The 25,070-nt window shown below is 45.2% G+C and overlaps 2 protein-coding genes across 2 annotated transcripts in view; one reads left to right on the top strand and one right to left on the bottom strand.

The window, feature by feature from the left end:
• Positions 1-13,583, top strand: part of NLRP4 (NLR family pyrin domain containing 4) — a 62,382-nt gene extending 48,799 nt beyond the window's left edge. The window contains exons 11-13 of the transcript XR_001889307.1: positions 3,193-3,256; positions 4,169-4,334; positions 13,388-13,583. The gene's annotated coding sequence lies outside the window, so the exon portion shown is untranslated. The remainder of the gene's footprint in view (positions 1-3,192; positions 3,257-4,168; positions 4,335-13,387) is intronic.
• The window catches only part of NLRP13 (NLR family pyrin domain containing 13), a 55,815-nt gene continuing 38,186 nt past the window's right edge, over positions 7,442-25,070 (bottom strand). Inside the window, exons 9-13 of the mRNA XM_017892600.1 lie at positions 23,512-23,682; positions 20,313-20,483; positions 14,437-14,607; positions 11,449-11,619; positions 7,442-7,653 (exon numbers count right to left, since the gene is read on the bottom strand). Of these exons, the coding sequence (XP_017748089.1) occupies positions 7,533-7,653; positions 11,449-11,619; positions 14,437-14,607; positions 20,313-20,483; positions 23,512-23,682 (805 nt within the window). The 3' untranslated portion in view covers positions 7,442-7,532. The remainder of the gene's footprint in view (positions 7,654-11,448; positions 11,620-14,436; positions 14,608-20,312; positions 20,484-23,511; positions 23,683-25,070) is intronic.

Genomic DNA, 25,070 nt, shown 5'->3' with positions numbered 1-25,070 from the left:
TAATATATATTAATATATAAATATATATATGTAATAGAGGTAGGGTCTTGCTATGTTGCCCAAGCTGGTTATATATATAATATATATATATACACACATATATTTTTAATTATCCGGGCATGGTGACTCATGCCTGTGGTCCCAGCTACTCAGGAGGCCAGGGAAGGATGATCACTTGAGCCTGGGAGGTTGAGGCTGCAGTGAGCCACGATCACACCACTACACTCTAGTCTGGTGACACAGCAAAACACTGTCTGAAAAACTTTTTTTTTAATCACAAAAAAGAGGTACCGAGCTATAAAAAGTCTAAGTTACAAGTAAAGAATCTTAATGACAGAATTGAAGGAGATAATTCACCTAAGAGCTATTAATACATTGACAGGTGCTTACCACACACTGAATATTTTATATGTGTTCTTTTAATTCTTGCAAAATCTCTGAGATTGATGTTATAAGACCCTTCTTGTCAGGGGAAACATTGGCTTAAAGGGTACAAGTAACTGCTACCAAGCTAAAAAGCTACCACTCTGGCTGCCCTCACCCTGGGAATCCTTTTCCACCCAAGTTTCCTCCATTCCTGGAATTGCATCTCTGTCTCTTCTTCAAAGGATCTCCTGGGCTGTTTCAGCATCGACCACCTCTGTCTCTTATCACCTGCGCTATGCACCAAGCTTGACTCACCTCAGTCACACACTAGTCCTGGGCACGTCTAGCCAAGCTTTTAACATTGCATGGTAGGCTGGGTGCGGTGGCTCATGCCTGTAATCCCAGCACTTTGGGAGGCTGAGTCGGGTGGATCATGAGGTCAGGAGTTCGAGACCAGCCTGGCCAACATGGTGAAACCCCATCTCTACTAAAAATACAAAAATTAGCCAGGACATGGTGGCACACACCCGTAGTCCTAACTACTCAGGAGGCTGAGGCAGGAGAATGGCTTGAACTCAGGAGGTGGAGGTTGCAGCGAGCCGAGATCGCGCCATTGCACTCCAGCCTGGGCAACAGAGTGAGACGATCTCCAAAAAAAGCAAGGTGGTGGGTAAGTGAGGAAGTGAGTGTCGAAAAAGACAGCAAGCATGGTGGGTAAAAGGAGTGGGAGGAAAGGTGAGTGAAGCTGGAGACATAAATAATCCTTCTACCTTCCTCATAAACAGAGGCTTGACGTTAGACAATTGGTCACAAGCTAATTGGTCTGTCTTGGTTCATGGGCTTCATAATTTGGAGGCAGCCTAGAAAAAAAGTTCAGCAGTCAAGGTACACTGGAATCCCTTCTATCTCATCTCTTCTCCTGAACCACCAATTATTCGTTCCAGACAGGCAAGACCTATTATGAACCCCCTGAGTCCTGCAAAGTAACATTGGCCTGACTGTACAGTGGCTTTGAAATCATCTGACTACTGTAAAAAAAAAATGTTGCTTTAAGATACTTTGATGTAACTGAATTCAAGGACAAACTTAGAAACTGTAGAACAACAACAACAAAAATCCCTAAATATAAAATTTAGTAATTGAGTAGATTAAATAAGATTGAGTTATTATTACTAAAAATTTAGGAATTGAGAATTTGTGGATTAAGCATTACACAGAGGATATCCCTGTGTTTTGTTTGTTTTTTGAGGTGAAGTCTCGCTCTGTCGCCAGGCTGGAGTGCAGTGGCATGATCTCAGCTCACTGCAACCCCTGCCTCCTGGGTTCAAGCAATTCTCTTGCCTCAGCCTCTTGAGTAGCTGGGACTACAGGTGCCCGCCACCATGCCCAGCTAATTTTTGTGTTTTTAGTAGAGATGGGGTTTTACCATGTTGTCCAGGATGGTCTCGAACTCCTGACTTTGTTATCTGCCCGCCTCAGCCTCCCAAAATAGCTGGAATTACAGGCTTGAGCCACTGCACCCAGCCATCCCTGTTTTGTTTTTTGTTTTGTTTGTTTTTTCTCTGAGACAGAGTCTCGATCTGTCACCAGGCTGGAGTGCAGTGGCACGATACCTGCTTATTGCAACCTCCACCTCCTGGGTTCAGGCAATTCCCCTGCTTCAACCTCCTGAGTAAGGGGGACTACAGGCACCTACCACCACACCTGGCTAATTTTTTTTTGTATTTTTTGTATTTTAGTAGAAAAAGGGTTTTACCATGTTGGCCAGGATGGTCTCAATCTCCTGACCTCGTGATCTGCCTGCCTTGGACTCACAAAGTGCTGGGATTACAGGTGTGAGCCACTGCACCCAGCCCATCCTTGTTATTTTTAAAGAAACAATCGCGAAATCTTGGGATAGTCTTGATCTTGTCAGATTATCAGAAATAACATGGTTGGCCAGGTGTGGTAGCTCACGCCTGTAATCCCAGCACTTTGGGAGATCAAGGCTGGAGGATCGGTTGAATTCAGGAGTTTGAGAGCAGCCTGGGCAACATGGCAAAGCCCCATCTCTACTAAAAAAAAGAAAATCACATGGTGGCACACACCTGTAGTCCCAGCTACTCGGGAGGCTGAAGTGGCAGGATCCGTTGAGCCTGGGAGGCAGAGGTTGCAGTGAGCCAAGATGGTGCCACTGCACTCCAGCCTGGTGACAGAGTGAGACCCTGTCTCAAAATAAAATATGGCACATTTTAATAGCTGGCAACTGAATATGAATCAATGAGATGAAGATTAAGGCAATTAAGCTTTGATTTTATTTTTAATCTTTACGGCCTTGGCAACATTTTCTAAATTAGTTCACATACTAAATTAGTTTCTATCCCAGATTTCATCTACAAAGGGCAGTAAAGAGAAAAAGGAAGAGAATGAAGTATTTCAAGGACTCTAGGTTTTACTATGTCTAATAGAACATGGATGAAGGATTACAGCCTTCAACTTACTGAAAAGTCCCACTGGGTGTTGTAAAGTGGGCCAGATCTTAAAATAGAAAAGTTGGATTTGTAGGCCAGTTTGACCTATCTCTCTAATCTGCTGTAAAGCATTTTCTTTCAGTGTCTTTGCTTCTAAATCAGTAAAGTAAGGCTGTCCTATCCTACAGGGCTTTGATGAGGATTTAGACCCTCTGGGAAGGTGTTTTATAAGCTACGAAATGCTAGATGGATCTCCAACTATTCCGTAAGACTCCTTCTGATTGCGTCTGCTTATTGAATAATAGTACAAGAAAGACTCTTGGTGTTAGGGTGGGAGAGAGAAAATTATAACTTATTGAGATCTTATTCTTCATAGAGAGGTCCATCCGTGACACATCGATTTCACATACCCTGTGCAGGATACAGTTTTATATTTTCAGGTGAGTCAAGTACATTTTAGAAATGTTACACAGCCACAAGGCAGAAGTGAAAGCCAAAATTGGGTCTAATTTAATTACAAAGTGTTTCTGCCCTGATCATTTTGAAGATGAGGTAATTAGGTCCAGAGAGGGGAAGTGACCCAAAAGTAACAAAATAAGGAATTATCCTGGGGTGTAAAGACAGTCTGTAGCCAGAGGCAGACCATCATATTTCCGTGCAAATGGGTAGGACAGAGTGGTGGTTAGTTTGTAGAGGAAGGACGGAAGACCACATCGTTGGCATCTAACAACCAAAATGATTAAGAAAAACTATTTCAGCCGGGCGCAGTAGCTCACACCTGTAATCCCAGCACTTGGGGAGGCCAAGGTGGGTGAATCAGAAGGTCAAGAGATCAAGACTATCCTGGCCAATGTGGTGAAACCCCATCTCTACTAAAATATAAAAATTAGCTGGCATGGTGGTGTGCACCTGTAATCCCAGCTACTCAGGAGGCTGAGGCAGGAGAATCGCTTGAACCTGAGAGGTGGAGGTTGCAGTGAGCTGAGATCACACCACTGCACTCCAGCCTGGCATCAGAGTGAGACTATCTCACAAAAGAAAATTTAAAAAATACATATATTTCAGATGGATAAAATAAGCAAAAGGGTGGTCCTTACTTTTGTATTAACCTGAATATTATGATTGCTGTAAACAGGGTCGTATTCTACTTCTATGTCCTGCACATCTGCAGAATAGAGAAGGAAGACTTACTTTCCAGAGAAAACTTATTTCAAGTCTTCTTGAGCAGCAGTCTTAAGTCTCGACCCATAGCATCCAATCTTTTGTGTATCAGAGGGTTTGCCTCTCTTGCCCTGCGGTTAACTCAGATTGACACTTTCTATGCCTCAGAGCCTTTATTTTTGTCTCATCAGGGCACAGGTGCTGGTAGATGTGGCAGTGGGTGCTTGTGGAAGATCCCGATTCTTATTTCTTGAAGAAAGATGTCAAATCAACTGAGTATGAACATAGAGAACTATGAGGAAGACAGAAGTTGAGTAGAACAGGTTAAACCAGGATGTAACGGTATCGTGAGCAATGGTAAGAAAACTCTTAGGATTAGTCATAAATTTAAGCAGGGTTGAACATCCTTCTTCAGTATGTTAGCATGTTCAGATATATGGATACAAGTGTGGAGTACCTAGAACACTGGAAAAAGTTTTGTGGTTTTGTTGAGTGCATAGGACAAAGTGAGAGGGGCAGGCAGAGCATGGAAGACGTTGCCTAGACAAATTTGAGGGGCTGTTTGGAGTAGTGTCAGCTAAATAGATAAACTCTAAGTGGGGTGAAGTATAACGAAAAGGCAACTGTCTTCAGGAACTGAGAAGGGTTTGGGATTTTATTCTACTTAAGAGCCAAGAGGCTAGCCTGTTCCTGTTTCATGGAAGCTAGCAGAAGATATGAGACTCCTGACTCAGAAACAAAGAATTTCATCCATGACAAAAGCATGAGTCAGTATGTCTTGTTGCTTTTAATCAGTTCCTCATACTTCCCAAGTCTCTCAAGTTTGGGTGCCATAAGGGATCCGTGATGGATGACTGTACCTGCTATAGACTGGATTAAGAGAAGCACAGTGAACTTAGGGAATTTGCCAATTTTCAGTAAGAACAAGCCTGCTTTTTATCTGGGGTAGAAAGTTACCTTATCCCTCAAGTTGGCTCAGTGCAAACACAACCTGGCAAAAGTCCTTGGCAAGAAAACTAAAAAAAAAAAAAAAAAAAAAAATTAAAAGTCAGGGTTGAACATTTTTTGCATACCCATAAAGGTACAGGGGTGCTTAGGGCCCATGATAAACAGCCTCTTGCTACAGTATATCAGTGAGTTATCAATGGAATGTACAGATTAAACTGGTTGGAAAGAGTAAGTCGGGAAGATATGAGGTGGTGGTTGAAGAGGCCAATACCAATTAAAAGTGAAACTACTGGCCGGGCGCGGTGGCTCAAGCCTGTAAACCCAGCACTTTGGGAGGCCGGAGGGTGGGCGGTCACTAGGTCAGGAGATCGAGGGACCATCCTGGCATAACACGGTTGATGAAAACCCCGTCTCTACTTAAAAAAAAAAATACAAAAAACTAGCCAGGCGAGTGGCGGGCCTGTAAGTCCCAAGCTACTCGGGAGGCTGAGGCAGGAGAATGGCGTAAAACCCGGGAGGGGGATGCTTGCAGTGAGCTGAGATCCGGCCACTGCACTCCAGCCTGGTGACAGAGGCGAGACTCCTTCTCAAAAAAAAAAAAAAAAAAAAATGAAACTGCTAGGCTAGGCGCAGTGGCTCATGCCTGTAAACCCAGCACTTTGGGAGGCTGAGGCAGGCAGATCACAAGGTCAGATCGAGACCATTTTGGCCAACACAGTGAAACCTTGTCTCTACTAAAATACAAAAATTAGCCAGGTGTGGTGGTAGGTGCCTGTAGTACCAGCTACTTGAGAGGCTGAGGCAAGAGAACGGCTTGAACCTGGTAGGTGGAGGTTGCAGTGAGCCGAGATCGCGCCGCTGCACTCGAGCCTGGGTGACAGAGGAAGACTCTGTCTTAAAAAAAAAAAAAAAAAAAAAAAAGGAAACTACAAAATAATTAGTCATGAGTAATAATTTCTGGGATTTGAGTATGAAAGAGGCTTATATACGGCAGAAGATACTATCAGTGAAGATGCAGTCATGCAGGGATGTCTAATCTTTTGGTTTCCCTGGGCCACATTGGAAGAATTTGGGCCATACACTAATGATGGCTGATGAGCTAAAAAAGGAAAAAAGTCCATGCATACAAAAGTTTATAAATTTATGTTGGGACCTCATTAAAAGTGGCTCCAGGCCATGGGTTGGACAAGCATGGAGGTTAAAATTAGGTGTAAGGAATACAGGTTGAACATCCCAAATCTAAAATGTTCTTTTTGAACACTGAATGGATGCTCAAAGGAAATGTTCACTGGAGCATTTCAGAATTCAGAATTTTAGATTTGGTGTGTCCAGCCAGTAAGTACAATGCAAATATTCCAAAATCTGAAAAAAAAAAAAAAAAAAAAAAAAAGTAAAGTCCATGCATTTCAGATAAGGGATACTCAACCTGTACCACTGGATGGCGGGGGAGCCAGGAGCTAAAGTCTTTTAACTGAAGTCTCGTTGGCAGTCTGGAAGTGGCTTTGAAGAACAAGGTCTAAATCTAAAGACATGAGGCTAGAGGCTGAGCGGGAGACAGAGGGGTGGGGAGAATGGTCACAGAGCAGCAGGGGATTAAGAGACCACCCACCCAATTAACCACTAGGCTCCCTAGACAAGACAACCACGCCCAAAAGTGCTGTAAGAGGAGCAATATCCTCCGACGAGACGTAGGTTTCAGAGAGAAGATAAAAGGAATGTTTTCAGCCTATTCTCTAAATTCAGGTTTGTTGGTTTCCACAGAGCACAGTGAGGTTTCAGGTGAAGAAGGGTGGGAGATGGAATAAACTCAGAAAAGGACGTCGTAATGAGGAGTCGGAGCTAGGAATCAATGCGGGCTGGGCACAGTGGCTCACGCCTGTAATCCCAGCACTTCAGGAGGCTGAGTCAGGTGGGTCACTTGAGGCCAGGAGTTCAAGACCAGCCTGGGAAACATGGTGAAACCCCGTCTTTACTAAAAATACAAAGATTAGCCAGGTATGGTGGCAGATACCTGTAATCCCAGCTACTTGGGAGGCTGAGGCAGGAGAATCACTTGAACTCGGGAGGTGGAGGCTGCAGTGAGCTGAGATGGTACCACTGTACCACTCCAGCTGGGGTGACAGAGTGAGACCCTGTCTCAGAAAAATAAATGCAGAGTCTAATACTTCTTGGGGGAATCAATATAAGTGAAAATAAAAGCATATTAGGAGTTCTAGATGTCTATGTGGCTTAATCCCAGTATAATAATTATGGAATTATAAACATATCAATCCCACTTCTCAATCCATGAGAAATAAGGCTTTGGGCTTTCCTGAGGTATTTTTATATCCTTTGCTTTATTGAATTCTCTCAACACCTCCAAGAATTAAAAACATACCAAGGAGGACATAGTCATCTTATGACCTTGGGACCAGACACAGTATTAGACTAGGATTCCAGACCTGGGTGTGTAATGAGCTGCCTCCCACAACTGTGACAAAGCCTTCTGCAGGGAACAGCTCAATTGTCCCCACAAATGGTGACATCAGAGTGACACACAGGCCAGGATGTCCTGGTGGCGTTCCCCCAAGATCTATGGTCAAGTCATGTGACATTCAATCCACGGAATCACCACCACCACTTGTCTTCAAGGTCATTAAAATCCCAAGCACACTTGAGTTTCAGACAGAGCCCCTCCTGTGAGGTCTGTATCTCCTCTCTCACGACGCTGTGCAAGTCTTTTGGAATCCTGCAGAAAAAAAGAAGTACTGAAGTTTAGAAGCAGTGAAGCAATTTAGAAGTAATGATTTTTTTTTTTTTTTTAAAGGTTGAGGGGAAAATGTGCAGGTTTGTTACCTGGGTCTATTGTTTGGTGTATGAACGATCCCATCACCCAAGTGAACATAGCACCTGACACATAGTTAAACTTACTTCCCTCCCACCCTCCTCCCTCTAGTGGTCCCCAGTGTCTACTGTTAACACCTTTTTTTTTTTTTTTTTGAGATGGAGTCTCACTCTGTCACCCAGGCTGGAGTACAATGGCATGATCTTGGCTCACTGCACCCTCCACCTCCCAGATTCAAGCAATTCTCCTGCCTGTCTCCAGAGTAGCTGGGATCATAGGTGCCTGCCAGCACGCTCGGCTAATTTTTGTATTTTCAGTAAAGACTGGGTTTCACCATCATGTTGGCCAGGCTGGTCTTGAACTCCTGAACTCAGGTGATCCACCTGCCTTGGCCTCCCGAAGTGCTGGGATTACAGGTGTGAGCCACTGTGCCGGGCTACTGTCACCATCTTTAAATCCACATGTACTGACTGTTTAGCTCAAACTTGTGAGAATATGTGGTATGTGGTTTTCTATTCCTGCATTAATTCACTTGGGCTAATGGTCCCTGGCTGCATCCATGTTGCCGCAAAGGACGTGGTTTCATTCCTTTTTAGGGCTGTGTAGTAGTCCATGGTGTATATGGACTACATGCTTTGTGTTCCTCACAGCACTATTCACAGTAGTATTGACATGGAACCAACCTAGGTGCTCACCAACAGTGGACTGGCTGGAAGCAGTGAAGTACAGGCAGGGTGCAGTGTAAAGGGGCTAACTGACATAAAGCAACAAAGGTTTAGGCAAAAGTAATTGCCATTTTTGCCATTAACAGTAATGGCAGCCAGACACGGTGGCTCACGCCTGTAATCCCAGCACTTTGGGAGGCCGAGGCGGGTGGATCACCTGAGGTCGGGAGTTCTAGACCAGCCTGACCAACATGGAGAAACCCCGTCTCTACTAAAAATACAAAATTAGCCGGGCATGGAGAAGCACGCCAGTAATCCCAGCTACTCGGGAGGCTGAGGCAAGAGAATCGCTTGAACCCGGGGGGCAGAGGTTGCAGTGAGCAGAGATCGCGCCATTGCACTCCAGCGTGGGCAGCAAGAGTGAAACTCTATCTCTCAGAAAAAAAAAAAAAAAGTAATGGCAAAAACCATTACTTTAAAACCACTGCATTCAAAGTAACAGCAAACACCACAATAACTTTGGTACCACCCTACAGAAAGACTAACAAATGAAGGTAACTTTTGTTTACCCTTTGATTGGGACCTCCCACCACGCGAGCCTAACCCACAGATGTCAGGGAGAAGATCTGATGGCACAGGAACTCCTTTCCATAGAGAAAAGGCACAACCACAAAGGCAAGGGATGAGAAAACCATGGTGCAGATGACACAAGGGACCTCGTGGGCAGGCCAGGGTACCTCAGGCCATTGTCACTGCATATGAATAAATCCACACACTTCTCAATCTGCATCTAGCAATTTTTGAAAAACAAAATCTGAGCGTTCTTCAAGAGGAGGTGAGGGTCTGGGCACCCAGTCATGAGTCCCTTCTGTACACATGCATGATAGACAGCAGAGAAGCTTCATCTTTAATGATCACTGTCCCAGAACCCTTTTTAAAATGCACCACTGAAGTGTGAAGTTGGTAACATCAAATCTTCAATCTAAAAGGTGCAGCTTGTGACTCACTTCCAAAGAAGGCAAGGTTCCTTGGCATCTGAGATGACTTCTGCTGAAATGTACCTAATAACTGTTAACTGCTTACCTTTCTCCATGCCCCCCGCCCCCAACTTTTTTGTTTTGAGACAGGGTCTTGCTCTGTTACCCAGGCTGGAGTGCATGATCATAGCTCACTGCAGTCTTGAACTCCTGGGTTCAGGCAATCCTCCCACCTCAGCCTCCCAAGTTGCTGGGGCCACAGGTGTGTGCCACCATGCCAAGCTAATATTTTTTAAATTTTTGTAGAGATAGGATCTCCCTATGTTGCCCACACTGGTCTTGAACTCCTGGCCTCAAGTGATCCTCCTGCCTTGCCTCTCAAAGTGCTGGGATTACAGGCACGAGCAACCACAGCCAGCCTGCTTACTTTTCTGATTTCCTTAGAATACTGGATGGGGTAGAGAGTATTCTAATTAAATGTTGTTCTTTCAGTGCCTCAAAGGGGCAACATAAAGCTTGGTGCCACCTCAGGGCCTTTGCACATGCTACTGAAACATCCGTAGTACATTCCACCCTTCATCTCTAGCCACCTCTCATGTTCCCTTTCTGATGTAGGGACTCCCTCCTTCCAGCTTCCTTGGGACTCAGGATCAATGGCACCACCTCAGGCAAGCAGCTTGCTATTCTGGTCACCCTCCTGTCTCATCTCAACCTACAGTTTCTTTCGCAGCATTCATGACAACAGAGATTGCTTTTATGTCTCAGACCCGTTATCTCCTGGAGGAGAACTCAAGACTTGTGAGGACAAGGCTCACGTTCATTTGTCTGTCTACCATGGCCATGGTGCTTGGCCTAGAGTCGGTATTGAAAAAGAAGCTATGAGTTAATGGCTGTGGAGTGAAATGTAGAGTAAGTACAAGAAAGATAAAAATGAGCAGGCTCTCAAAATACCCAAAACTCTCCAGGACTGCACCATCCAGTACGATAATCATTAGCCCCATGTGGCTGTTAAGATTTAATTATTAGGTTGATGCAAAAGTAATTGCCCTTTTTGCCGTTAAAAGTGATGGCAAAACCATTAGTTTAAAACCACTGCATTAAAAGTAATAGCAAACACCACAATTACATTGCACCAACTTAATAAAACTAAACATTTAAATTTATGTTAAAGAAAACAGGCCACTAGCCAGGAGCCATGGCTCACACCTATAATCCCAGCACTTTGGGAGGCTAAGGCAGGTGGATCACCTAAGGTCAGGAGTTCTAGACCAGCCTGGCCAACATGGTGAAACCCTGTCTCTACTAAAAATACAAGAACAACAATAAATTGGCCAGGTGTGATGGCATGCACCTGTAGTCCCAGCTACTGGGGAGGCTGAGGCAGGAGAATTGCTTGAACCAGGAGGAGGAGGTTGTAGTGAGCTGAGATCATATCACTGCACTCCAGCCTGGGTGACAGAATGAGACTTCATCTCAAAAAAAAAAACAAAAAACAAAAAACACAACAGTCTGGGCACAGGGACTCACATCTGTAATCCCAGCACTTTGGGAGACCAAGGCAGGTGGATCACCTGAGGTCAGGAGTTCAAGATAGCCTGGCCAACAAGGCAAAACCCTGTCTCTACAAAAATAAAAAAAATTAGTTGATCATGGGGGCGGGCACATGTAACCCCAGTTACTTGGGAGGATGAGGCAGGAAAATTGCTTAAATCCAGGAGGTAGAGGTTATAGTGAGTCAAGATGACACCACTGCACTCTAGCCTGGGTGACACAGTGAGACACTATCTCACAAAAGGAGAAAGAAAAAAAGAAAACTACTAATTCAGTTCCCAGTCACACTAACCATGTTTCAAGTTCCCAATGATGAGATGCTGCTAGTGGCTACGTGGCAGGTGCACAGCACGGATAGATCACTCCCACTCTTACTGGAAGTTCCATTGGCCAGCACTGCCCGAGGAAGCTGACTGCAATGGAAACCTGACGCGTGCTCTAGAAGCCTAGTCAATCTAGTCTTGTCCCTGTAGGTTCTTGCCCGTGGAAAAGTCAGTGGGGATTACCCGAGTTTCTGCAGCCTGCATGTCGACTTTCTCAAAGCCTTACATAGCATCTTGACACCATCAGGATCCAATTCATTGCCTAGAAGGTTCAGATTGACCAGGCTTTTACTGCTGCTGAGAACCGAGGAGAGATGCTGGCAGCAAGCAGTTGTCACATTGCATTTTGCCAACCTAGGGCGGGCAGGAAGAAAGCATAACAGATAATCCTCTGAGACTGGGAAGTTAGAAAAGAGATATCACATCTACAGGAAAACTATTACTAAAAGAGACTGCTTAAGAGTGGAGCACTTGCCCCGGCGTGGTGGCTCATGCCTGTAATCCCAGCACTTTGGGAGGCTTAGGTGGGCGGATCATGAGGTCAAGAGATCAAGACCATCCTGGCCAACGTGGTGAAATCCCCTCTCTATTAAAAATACAAAAATTAGCCAGGCGTGTTGGCACGTATCTGTAGTTGCAGCTACTCAGGAGGCTGAGGTAGGAGAATTGCTTGAACCCAGGAGGTAGAGGTTGCAGTGAGCTGAGGTCACACCACTGCACTCCAGCCTGGTGACAGCAAGATTCTGTCTTTTGAAAAAAAAAGGGCTGGGTGGGTGCAGTGACTCACACCTGTAATCCCAGCATTTTGGGAGGCCGAGGTGGGTGGATCACAAGGGTCAGGAGTTCAACACCAGCCTGGACAAGATGGTAAAACCCTGTCTCTACTACAAAAAAATACAAAAATTAGCTGGGTGTAGTAGTGTGCGCCTGTAATCCAATCCTAGCTGCTCGGGAGGCTGAGGCAGAGAATTGCTTGAGCCCGGGAGACGGAAGTTGCAGTGAGCCGAGATTGCCCCACTGCACTCCAGCCTGGGCAACAGAGTGAGACTCCATCTCACAAAAAAAAAAAAAAAGAGTGGAGTACTTATTCCATGCTGGTCACCTTTTAAATACTGACACGTAACTCATCTAACCCATCCATCAATCCTATCAAAGGCAGATACTATTTTAAACTGTATTTGATTGAGGAGGAAACAAAAATTTAACCCGCCAGAATGTGAAACAAACCATTTTAGTATACAATGGGTATGAGTTTATTAGATCTCTGAAAACTGAAATAGCACTCTTATTCCTGATTTCCACTTTTTTTCCATCTGATTTCTGAATTCAACAATACAAAATTTGAACATTTGGGTTGGCTAGCTACTAGAAACACAAAGACAAAAGTGAGAAAGTACATTAGATCAGTTTAACACATCAGCAATCTCCACCTGAGTTTCATAAATAACTATGACACGCTGGCCAGGCACAGTGACTCATGTCAGTAATTTCAACACTTTGGGAGACTGAGGCAGGCAGACCACTTGAGCTCAGGAGTTTGAGACCAGCCTGGGCAACATGGTGGAACCTCATCTCTATAATAAATAGAAAAAAATAGGCGAGTGTGGTAACCTGCACCTGTTGTCCCAGCTCCTCAGGAGGCTGAGGTGAAAAGATTGCTTGAGCCCAGGAGGCAGAGGTTGCACTGAGCTGAGATCACACCACTGCACTCCAGCCTGGGTGAGAGTGAGAGACCCCATCTTTAAAAAAACAAACAAACAATAAAGCCCTTCTTTTAGAAAGAAAAAGGTCAGAGTGAGTCTCTCTCTTAAGGAAATAGTTCAGTAAGTTGCTTCATTAACTGATTTTTTTTTTTTTTGAAGACGAACTTGGTTCAGAATGCATTTATGCCAAACAATTTGGCACTGCAGATACCATTAACCTAATCATGTCTCTTTCAGGCCTATGAGAGAACAACTCTAGTTTATGTTTAAACCAATGATTATTTGTGGTGTCTATAGAGTAGATTTAACCATCTCTGAATAGAGGTTTGAGGTGGCTGGTAAACCCCAACAACGCTGGAGGCGGCTTACAGTTTGAGTCGGTTCATTTGATACTAACAAATCCTAACACACCTTTTCAGAAAACATCACTGAGCTATTGTGTTAACGAGCCCTGGAACCACTCCCTACACGAGAAATGGCTGTCGTTTAAGCCACATTTAGCAAAAACTCCTACGTTTCAGAGCAACTCATCTGAGTCTGCTGAGTCTACACTGCATGACGGTTAACAACCGTGAAGTGGAGATGCACAGTGTGGAGAGAGCAGGCTGCACCCACCCGCCAGTACCTGGCACCCACCGTGGACAGATTGGGAGGAATAATACTTGCAGTGTACCGAGGATAGTGGTAACAAGAGTAAAACGCTTCTCTAAACGCGAAAAACTTCAAGCTTACCATCTAGCAGGAGAGATTTCTTTTTTGTTTGTTTGTTTGTTTATTTTTTGAGATGGATTTTCACTCTTGTCTCCCAGGCTGGAGTGCAGTGGCACGATCTTGGCTCCCCGCAACCTCCACCTCCTGGGTTCAAGCAATTCTCCTGCCTCAGCCTCCTGAGTAGCTGGGATTACAGGTGCCCACACCTCTACACCTGGCTAATTTTTGTGTTTTTTAGTAGAGACAGGGTTTCACCACGTTGGCCAGGGTGGTCTTGAACGCCTGACCTCAGGTGATCCACCCACCTCAACCTCATCGTATGCTAGGATTACAGGCATGAGCCGCTGCTCCCGGCTAATTTGAGTATTTTTACTAGAGATGGGGTTTCTCCATGTTGGCCAGGCTGCTCTCAAACTCCTGACCTCAGGTGATCTGCCCACCTTGGCCTCCCAAAGTGCTGGGATTACAGGCATGAGCCGCTGCTCCCAGCTAATTTGAGTATTTTTAGTAGAGATGGGGTTTCTCCATGTTGGCCAGGCTGCTCTCAAACTCCTGACCTCAGGTGATCTGCCCACCTTAGCCTCCCAAAGTGCTGGGATTACAGGCGTGAGCCATCACACCCAGCCGAGACTTATTAGAGGAGGGCTTGTCCTTACTTTGTCTCACTTTCTAACCACTGATGGGATCCTGTCATTTTATCTCCATACCCGCAAACGTAGGGAAGGGAGACTCTGCGAGGAGAACAGCATCAACTCACCCAAGTGTGTGCAACGCACGATGTGAAGGTTTCAGAGCCTCACACAGTAGCTTCACTCCATCATCCTGAAGATCATTTTGTCCCAAATCCAAGATTTTCACGTTATGATTATGCCTGAGGGCATTAGCCAGCTCTTGACAGCCCTCTCTTGTGAAAGAACAACCTGACAAACTGCAAAATAAAAACGTACAAAAGGGGGGAAAGTATGGTGTCCTGAAGCTGTGCTGTGTTTACGCCTGCCCATCTCACGTCCAGGAAAAGGAGACACCGAAGCCAGACTGTTTACACCTGATCATCTCACGTCCAAGGAAAGGAGACACCCTGAAGCCAGACTGTTTACACCTGCCCGTCTCACGTCCAAGGAAAGGAGACACCCTGAAGCCAGACTGTTTACACCCGCCCGTCTCACGTCCAAGGCAAGGAGACACCCTGAAGCCAGACTGTTTACACCTGCCCGTCTCACGTCCAAGGAAAGGAGACACCCTGAAGCCAGACTGTTTACACCTGCCCGTCTCACGTCCAAGGAAAGGAGACACCCTGAAGCCAGACTGTTTACACCCTCCCATCTCACATCCAAGGAAAGGAGACACCCTGAAGCCAGACTGTTTACACCTGCCTGTCTCACGTCTAAGGAAAGGAGACATCCTGAAGCCAGACTGTTTACACCTGCCCGTCTCACGTCCAAGGAAAGGAGACACCCTGAAGCCAGACTGTTTACACCTGCCTGTCTCACGTCTAAGGAAAGGAGACATCCTGAAGCCAGACTTCTGTCCCAAGCCTGAAATGAGGAGGAAGCGAGTCAGGAGGGCTGAGACACCTGCAGGTGCTCTGTTTGCCTGAGATAGAAAGAAAGCAGAGGGTACAGCAGTCCAGCCCTGTCCCTCCCACGCCCCCCGCAGGTGCATGAGTGTGAAGCGCCTCTGTGGTGGTTACCCCCCAGCACCCAGAGTTGGCTTGGTTATCACAGTGTACCATTCTCAGCCCTCGAGCTCAACAGTTGAGCTGAAGATACCAGGAATCTCCTATAATGGCAGGTCTGAATTTCCCAGAATAAATTACTATACCATAATAAGTTCAAGATAGTTAATCCAGGTGACTATTTGGAGAAAATATGGGATGAGGTGGGGAGGGATGAGGAGAGGAGGGACAAGGAAGAGACAGGAGGAGAGAGAGAACATTGGAAGGCTGATACCCTTATGCAGAGAAGGCACATGGCAATCCAAAATCCTTAAACCCCCTCTTCCCTGCAAAAAAAGGTTTGGCCGGGTGTGGTGGCTCATGCCTGTAATCCCACCACTTTGGGAGGCCGAGGCAGGTGGATCACGAGGTCAGGAGATTGAGACCAGCCTGCCCAACATGGTGAAACCCTGTCTGTACAAAAAATACAAAAATTATCCAGGCATGGTGGCAGGCGCCTGTAATCCCAGCTACTCGGGAGGCTGAGGCAGGAGAATCGCTTAAATCCGGGAGGCGGAGGTTGCACTAAGCCGAGATTGTGCCACTGCACTCCAGCCTGGGCAGCAGAGCAAGAGTCCGTCTCAAAACAATAAATAAATAAATAAATAAATAAATAAAAATAAAAACAGTTTTGACTATGTGAACAATGTCCATGTGGCTAAATCCTCAAAGGCCAAGTGTAAGAGAACTGCCAGCCTGATAAATGCTACATGCAAATCAAACCAAAGACAGTCAGCTCTCCCTAGAGTTTAGACATGGTGGTCAAAGGGTACAAAAATCTCAGCAGGAATATGATTTTTTTTTTTGAGATCTATTGCATGTCATGGTGAATGTACTTAATAGAACATGGTACCTTTCAAAATTGCAAACATAATTTCAAATATTGTCACCACATAAAAGTATTTGAGGCGATGGACACGTTAACTAACTTAATTATTCCACTTTGTATTCATAATTGTAACACTTTGCACACCCAAAACATATACAGATGGTAAATTTGCAATAAAAGATTAAGCTTCTAAAACAAAGAATTCCCTACAAGTGAGTAGGGAAAAAAGCAATGCAACTGGTTAAAAAAAAAAAAAAAAAAAAAAAAAAAAATTTTTTTAAAATTTTTTTTAAATTTTAAAAAAAAAAAAAATCCCACAAAGTGGGTAGGGAAAAAAAAAAGCAAACTGGTTAAAAAAAAAAAAAAAAAAAAAAAAAAGTTTTTATCAATGGTTGTCAGCATTTGAAAACATACTCAACTTCATTCTTATGTTATAAATGCAGATGCAAATATAAAACTACTTTGTGTTTACAAAGGAAGAGATATCACCCACAGGATGGATGGGCCTCCAAATCATCTTAGAGGGAGAAATTAGTTCAACCATTGTGGAAGACAGTGTGGTCATTCTTCACTCTAGAACCAGAAATCCCATTTGACCCAGCAATCCCATTACTGAGTGTTGGTGAAGCTTTAATCAAAGGAGATAGGTCATAAATCAGTAATTGTTGAAGTTTGAGCATGGATTGGAGTATATGCTCTTCTCTCTACTCTTGGTTTCAAATTCCCCTGGAAGAATAAAAAATCCATTGACCGGCCAGGTGCGGTGGCTCACGTCTTGGTACACGCTAGATCACACATCACCAGCACCCAGTAAAACCCTGGGCAGAGGGTCTCCAATGGGCTGCCCTGGTAGACTGCACTTGGCATGATTGCCACAGCTGGTGGCCGGAGGAATTGTGTGTCTTGTGTGATGTTGGAAATAAAGCTTGGAATCTTAAGGAAAATGAGCACTCAGACAAAGGAGTTCTCAGCCAAGCCAATTTACTTCTGCCCAGAGGGATCCTTCTCTTTGGCCAGTCACCCGGAGAGCACCCAGAACAAAGGAAAATGAAAGTTTTATCCGTGATGCAAATCCTGACCCCGTGCCCTTTCCCCATTGGCTGGGGTCAAACTGCACAATCTAAACTAGACCTGATTGGCTAAACATGTGAATGTTCTCTTAGATAATGTGGGCCCGTGAGGGAGAAAGGGGAGAAGGCAAAGAAGTCTTCTGCGATGAGCTAGAGAGCGAGTTTTCTTCCCAAATAAGGAAAGGAATGTGAGCGAATACTGAGAAGCCGCTGGTGCCTGAACATGTAAAGGCAGAAAGAAAAGAAGAAAAGGGAAGGGGAGGGGTACTGTGGATTAAAGAATAAAGGATTGATCAGGCTATTTGAAGAGAAACGTGTCACATCCCACATGTAACTACATGGGGAAGAGGACTCTTGGGAGCTTATGTCTGGTTTCCTCTGGACTCTGTCCCAAGTCCCTTTCTCTTTGCTACCCTGATGAAGTGTAGCCGTGAATACAACTCCGGACTGAATCCCGAGTCCTCCCATTGAAACATCAAACCTGGGGCTGGTCTCGAGGTCCCCGGACACATACACATTCACAGTCATCCCACTTTCCCCATCCCACACCCCAACAAAACCAGAAGCTCCTCCATGGCAAAGAGTTCGTCCACACCTCACTCAAACCCCATCAGGAACTCAGGCATGGGTGAGTCAATTCCCATCGCTCTCCTCCAGCCACTCACTGAGAGGGAGCCAAGAAAACTTACTTCAGGCTCTGCAGGTTACAATCCGGGTGACCCAAGGCCTCACACAGGAACTTGACTCCCTCATCTCCCAGGCGGTTCTTGCTCAGATTTAGGTGTGCCAGGCTCCTGTTCTGCAGGAGAGCATCTGACAAGTACCTGCAACTGGGTGCTCCCAGCTGGCAAAACCAGAGCCTGCAGGGTGAGAGCCACAGAGCCGGATGCTCAGGGAAGCAGCCCAGATGGAGGCTCCCGGGGCACAGCCTCAGGCCGCCTCCGAGTCCACACATGCAGCAGCTCCCTGGACCACGTGACCTTTCTTTTCCGCTGGACGCCAACCCAGTCTATGCTAGTACCTTGCGCATCATAACCCTCCCTCGGTCCAGGTTTCTACAGTGGGCACATCAAGTGTGTGCTTCTCATTAGTGATTGGTTTAGGAAAAAAGAGAGAAAAAACTTTCAAGGCTCCAAGGTTCTGGAGCCAGTTGGGCACGGGTCCAAATGGGCTTGTCTGTCAGCAGCTAGGAGACCCTCAACAAGCTCCTGCACTCTTTTCAGCCTTCATTGCCTTCCAAAGTGCAGTAGGATGGTCTAGCAGAGAGCTGCCAGTGAGCCCATGAGCAGTGCATGTGCTTGGGATGGCACTTGGCAAACAGGCAGTGTGCAGGTTATAGAAGATTATTATGTCACTAATAGAGATGGCATATGTTAGATATGTATGTATTGCATAATATGTTTGTGTTAACATGTAAGTTTTAAAATATATGTAGTTATATACTATCATACATTAATATATTAAATATTAACTATATATTACATATATAATACACATATTATATAATATATATCACTAAAATATATAATGAAATATGTTACAATTATACATGTATATACATATATTACAATAAATTATAAATTATAATTTAATTTGTTATAATATATATTATAATTAGNAAAAAAAAAAAAAAGTTTTTATCAATGGTTGTCAGCATTTGAAAACATACTCAACTTCATTCTTATGTTATAAATGCAGATGCAAATATAAAACTACTTTGTGTTTACAAAGGAAGAGATATCACCCACAGGATGGATGGGCCTCCAAATCATCTTAGAGGGAGAAATTAGTTCAACCATTGTGGAAGACAGTGTGGTCATTCTTCACTCTAGAACCAGAAATCCCATTTGACCCAGCAATCCCATTACTGAGTGTTGGTGAAGCTTTAATCAAAGGAGATAGGTCATAAATCAGTAATTGTTGAAGTTTGAGCATGGATTGGAGTATATGCTCTTCTCTCTACTCTTGGTTTCAAATTCCCCTGGAAGAATAAAAAATCCATTGACCGGCCAGGTGCGGTGGCTCACGTCTTGGTACACGCTAGATCACACATCACCAGCACCCAGTAAAAACCCTGGGCAGAGGGTCTCCAATGGGCTGCCCTGGTAGACTGCACTTGGCATGATTGCCACAGCTGGTGGCCGGAGGAATTGTGTGTCTTGTGTGATGTTGGAAATAAAGCTTGGAATCTTAAGGAAAATGAGCACTCAGACAAAGGAGTTCTCAGCCAAGCCAATTTACTTCTGCCCAGAGGGATCCTTCTCTTTGGCCAGTCACCCGGAGAGCACCCAGAACAAAGGAAAATGAAAGTTTTTATCCGTGATGCAAATCCTGACCCCGTGCCCTTTCCCCATTGGCTGGGGTCAAACTGCACAATCTAAACTAGACCTGATTGGCTAAACATGTGAATGTTCTCTTAGATAATGTGGGCCCGTGAGGGAGAAAGGGGAGAAGGCAAAGAAGTCTTCTGCGATGAGCTAGAGAGCGAGTTTTCTTCCCAAATAAGGAAAGGAATGTGAGCGAATACTGAGAAGCCGCTGGTGCCTGAACATGTAAAGGCAGAAAGAAAAAGAAGAAAAGGGAAGGGGAGGGGTACTGTGGATTAAAGAATAAAGGATTGATCAGGCTATTTGAAGAGAAACGTGTCACATCCCACATGTAACTACATGGGGAAGAGGACTCTTGGGAGCTTATGTCTGGTTTCCTCTGGACTCTGTCCCAAGTCCCTTTCTCTTTGCTACCCTGATGAAGTGTAGCCGTGAATACAACTCCGGACTGAATCCCGAGTCCTCCCATTGAAACATCAAACCTGGGGGCTGGTCTCGAGGTCCCCCGGACACATACACATTCACAGTCATCCCACTTTCCCCATCCCACACCCCCAACAAAACCAGAAGCTCCTCCATGGCAAAGAGTTCGTCCACACCTCACTCAAACCCCATCAGGAACTCAGGCATGGGTGAGTCAATTCCCATCGCTCTCCTCCAGCCACTCACTGAGAGGGAGCCAAGAAAACTTACTTCAGGCTCTGCAGGTTACAATCCGGGTGACCCAAGGCCTCACACAGGAACTTGACTCCCTCATCTCCCAGGCGGTTCTTGCTCAGATTTAGGTGTGCCAGGCTCCTGTTCTGCAGGAGAGCATCTGACAAGTACCTGCAACTGGGTGCTCCCAGCTGGCAAAACCAGAGCCTGCAGGGTGAGAGCCACAGAGCCGGATGCTCAGGGAAGCAGCCCAGATGGAGGCTCCCGGGGCACAGCCTCAGGCCGCCTCCGAGTCCACACATGCAGCAGCTCCCTGGACCACGTGACCTTTCTTTTCCGCTGGACGCCAACCCAGTCTATGCTAGTACCTTGCGCATCATAACCCTCCCTCGGTCCAGGTTTCTACAGTGGGCACATCAAGTGTGTGCTTCTCATTAGTGATTGGTTTAGGAAAAAAGAGAGAAAAAACTTTCAAGGCTCCAAGGTTCTGGAGCCAGTTGGGCACGGGTCCAAATGGGCTTGTCTGTCAGCAGCTAGGAGACCCTCAACAAGCTCCTGCACTCTTTTCAGCCTTCATTGCCTTCCAAAGTGCAGTAGGATGGTCTAGCAGAGAGCTGCCAGTGAGCCCATGAGCAGTGCATGTGCTTGGGATGGCACTTGGCAAACAGGCAGTGTGCAGGTTATAGAAGATTATTATGTCACTAATAGAGATGGCATATGTTAGATATGTATGTATTGCATAATATGTTTGTGTTAACATGTAAGTTTTAAAATATATGTAGTTATATACTATCATACATTAATATATTAAATATTAACTATATATTACATATATAATACACATATTATATAATATATATCACTAAAATATATAATGAAATATGTTACAATTATACATGTATATACATATATTACAATAAATTATAAATTATAATTTAATTTGTTATAATATATATTATAATTAGTTGTAATTATATAATTACAATAATTGGTTAAAATTACAATATGTAATTATGTGTGTATGATGTTATAATGGGTAGAATTAACACAATTATAATTAATTATTATTAGGGTTATAGTTATATTAAGGTTCTACTACTAATTATAATAATAATGGTGTTACAGTTCTACGCATATTATCATACACATAATTACACACATGTATGATTAACTCACATTATACATATGAATCACCTATCGATATTCCTTTTTTTTTTTTTTTTTTTTTAGAGGGAGTCTCGCTCTGCCGCCCAGGCTGGAGTGCAGTGGCCCGATCTCAGCTCACTGCAAGCTCCGCCTCCCGGGTTTACGCCATTCTCCTGCCTCAGCCTCCCGAGTAGCTGGGACTACAGGCGCCCGCCACATCGCCCGGCTAGTTTTTTGTATTTTTTTAGTAGAGACGGGGTTTCACCGTGTTAGCCAGGATGGTCTCGATCTCCTGACCTCGTGATCCACCCGTCTCGGCCTCCCAAAGTGCTGGGATTACAGGCTTGAGCCACCGCACCCGGCCGATATTCCTGTTCTTGCAGACTCAGTGCTCAGTGGGCACTGGCCCTTTGCTCCTTTGCCAGTTCAGAGTCCGTGGTTCTCCAGGATCATGAACTTGGTGACACCTAAAGGCCCTTGGCCTTTCTGTTTTTTATTCTGAGTCTCAGGAAGTTGTCCAGTCTCTGCAAAACCCAGCTTTCCCTCTATTCCACACCTGCACCACAGCAGCACAATGCAGCTAGAGAAGAGGAGATCTAAAGAATCTCACGATGTGTCCACACTGTATGGGGTCTCTCATCCTCACACAGCAATCCTCTGGATTCCCGCAGTCCTGCCTACAACTGCTCACATAACATCTCTGCGTGGTTATTCGATAGGTATCTCAAGCTCCTATATCCCCAACCCAAACTCTTTTCACCCCGACCCAGCTCTGCCCCCAATCTTCCCTGTGTTGGAGAATGATCCCATCCTTTACCTAGCTGCCAACCTCACCCTTTGGGAGGTATTCTTGGTACCCTCCCTCCTAAACTACCTTGAATCTATCAGCAAACCCCATTGGTTCTACCTTCCCATCTATCCTGAAATCCTATAACCTCCCCATGGGCCACTCTCTCCTGGTCGATAGGAGTCCCATCTCTTGCTCATACTGGTATTTTTGTCCCGACTGTAGTCTACCTGTCAACAGCGGCCTGCACGATCTTTCAAAGTAGGTCAGATTAAGGTCATGTCCCACTTCCAATCCAAGGATGACTTTCTATCTCACCCCAGACAAAACAGATTCTTACACAGCCCAGCATGTCCCAGGCACCTCCATCTCCTCCCACTATCACCCTCACTCACTTTACTCCAACCATGCTATCTTCCTCATTGTTCTTCCAACATACTGTGCTCATTCCAACCTCACGCCTTTTTTTGAGACAGAGTCTCACTGTCGTCCAGGCTGGAGTGCAGTGGTGCAATCTCTGCTCACTGCAACCTCCAACTCCTGGGTTCAAGCAATTCTCCTTCCTCAGCCTCCTGAGAAGCAGGGATTACAGGCACATGCCACACACCCGGCTAATTTTTTTGTGTATTTTTAGTAGGGATGGGGTTTCACCATGTTGGTCAGGCTGGTCTTAAACTCCTGACCTCGTGATCTGCCTGCCTCAGCCTCCCAAAGTGCTGGGATTACAGGCACAAGCCACCGTGCCCGGCCCAACCTCAGGCCTTTCACTCTGCTGTTCCTTCTCTGCATACTGCTGCCTCCCCTTGCTTCATCTGAGTCTCTAATTTTAGTATCACCTCTTCAAATGGGTTGGTGAGAGAAGACCCTGCTGGGAAATCAACCCCATCCCTGTCATTCTATTCTCATTCTACTTTGTTTTTCTTTATATCTATTGTTTTGTTTTTATATGTCACTCATGAAACTGTATCTTCCACATGGGCAGGAAGTAAATGTCATATCTACCACCCCAGCCTTGAGGCCTTGTTCTCTCTCTGCTAAGAGCTCACATATGGGTTGACCAAAAAATTCATTATTTCCTGGGGTCCTTGTGGAAATTAATTTTCTTGGCATAAACTCTAGAGATGGAATCAAAAGATCTAGGATGCTACTCAGAATCTGTTTTAGAGCAATTCCTGGCACACAGTAATTACTCAGTGAATGTTACTTTTTAATAATGTAAATAGATAGCAGATGAAGAAACCATTATTCTTGATATCTGTGCCCATAGAGTCATTTCTAGAAACGGAACCAGGGAAAACTTACTCCAGTCTCTCTAAGGCACACTTGGGGTGAGTCAGGGCCGCACACAACAGCTTGATGCCATCATCTTGGAGCTGATTAAATCCCAGGCACAATCGAGTTACGTGTTGGATGCTGGTGAGAAACAAGGCCAGGTCCTGACAGCTGGCCGCCGACAGGTTACATTTCTCCAGGCTGTGGAAGTTGCGGGTACAAGGTGAGCCTCAGCCATGATGCTCAGGTCCCTCTACTTTTCTCTCTCAACCCCTTAACCCCCGAGACCCAAACGTTATGGGAAGATTAAATTGGAGAAAGAACAAAAGCTTAAAGGAGAAAAAGGGCCAGGCGCAGTGGCTCACGCCTGTAATCCCAGCAGTTTGGGAGGCCAAGGCAGGCGGATCACCTGAGGTCAAGAGTTCAAGAGCAGCCTGGCCAACATGGTGAAACCTCATCTCTACTTAAAAAAAAAAAAAAGAGGCTGGGCATGGTGGCGGGCACCTGTAGTCCCAGCTACTCAGAAAGGCTGAGGCAGGAGAACTGCTTGAACCCCAAGAGGTGGAGGGTGCGGTGAGCCAAGATTGCACCACTGCACTCCAGCCTGGGTGACAGAGGAAGGCTCCATCTCAAAAAAAAAAAAAAAAAAAAAGTGAGCCAAGGTAGGATTTTCTCAGCCCTGTTGAGGTGTGGGCTGGATCACACTTAGTTGCAGAATGACAGGACCACCTTGTGCATTACAGGATGTCAGTAATAACCAGCCTTTACCCACTAGGTGTTACCCACTAGTAGCATCCCCCGCACCATCGGGACAACCAAATATGTTGTCCACGCATGGCCAGATATCCCCTGGGGGAAAAAATCAAATCATCCCCAGTTTCAACTAATTTAATAGAATCCAGTTGAAAACCCCTAGATCTGGGGAGGATCAAAGAAGCCTAAGGAGATTATGCAAAGAAAGGCTGCCGGGTGAGATAGCTATGATCAAAGTGAGGGGAAAGCTGGCTGGAACTGAGACCTAAGGTGGTGGGAAGGAAGAAGAGCCCAGGCGCAGTGGCTCACGCCTGGAATCCCAGCACCTTGGGAGGCCAAGGCGGGTGGATCAACTGAGGTTAGGAGTTGGAGACCAGCCTGGCCAACATGGTAAAACCCCATCTGTACTAAAATTACAAAAATTAGCTGGGGATGGTGGTGTGTGCCTGTAATTCCAGTTATTCTGGAGGCTGAGGTGGGAGAACTGCTCGAACCCAGGAGGTGGAGGTTGCAGTGAGCTGAGATTATGCCACTATACTCCAGCCTAGGAGACACAGTGAGACTCCATCTCAAAAAAAAAAAAAAAAAAAAAAAAAAAAAAAAAACAAAAAAAAAAAAAAAAAAAAGGATAGACGACCAATAGACAGGCAGAGAGACAGACAGAAACAGACAGAAAGAGAGACAGAGACAGACAGACAGAAAGAGATATAGAGAGATACAGAAATAGAGACAGAGAGAGAGACAGAGAGAGAGATAGAGATAGAGATACATAGAGAGAGAGAGAAAAGAGAGATAGAGGGATAGAGAGAGAGATAAAAGAGAGAAAAGGATAGAGA

This window comes from Rhinopithecus bieti, unplaced genomic scaffold, assembly GCF_001698545.2.
Source record: "Rhinopithecus bieti isolate Rb0 unplaced genomic scaffold, ASM169854v2 scaffold_22436, whole genome shotgun sequence".
Classification (NCBI taxonomy): domain Eukaryota; kingdom Metazoa; phylum Chordata; class Mammalia; order Primates; family Cercopithecidae; genus Rhinopithecus; species Rhinopithecus bieti.
The sequence above is the reverse complement of the archived record's forward strand: the minus strand, read 5'-3'. Positions and strand labels throughout refer to the sequence as shown.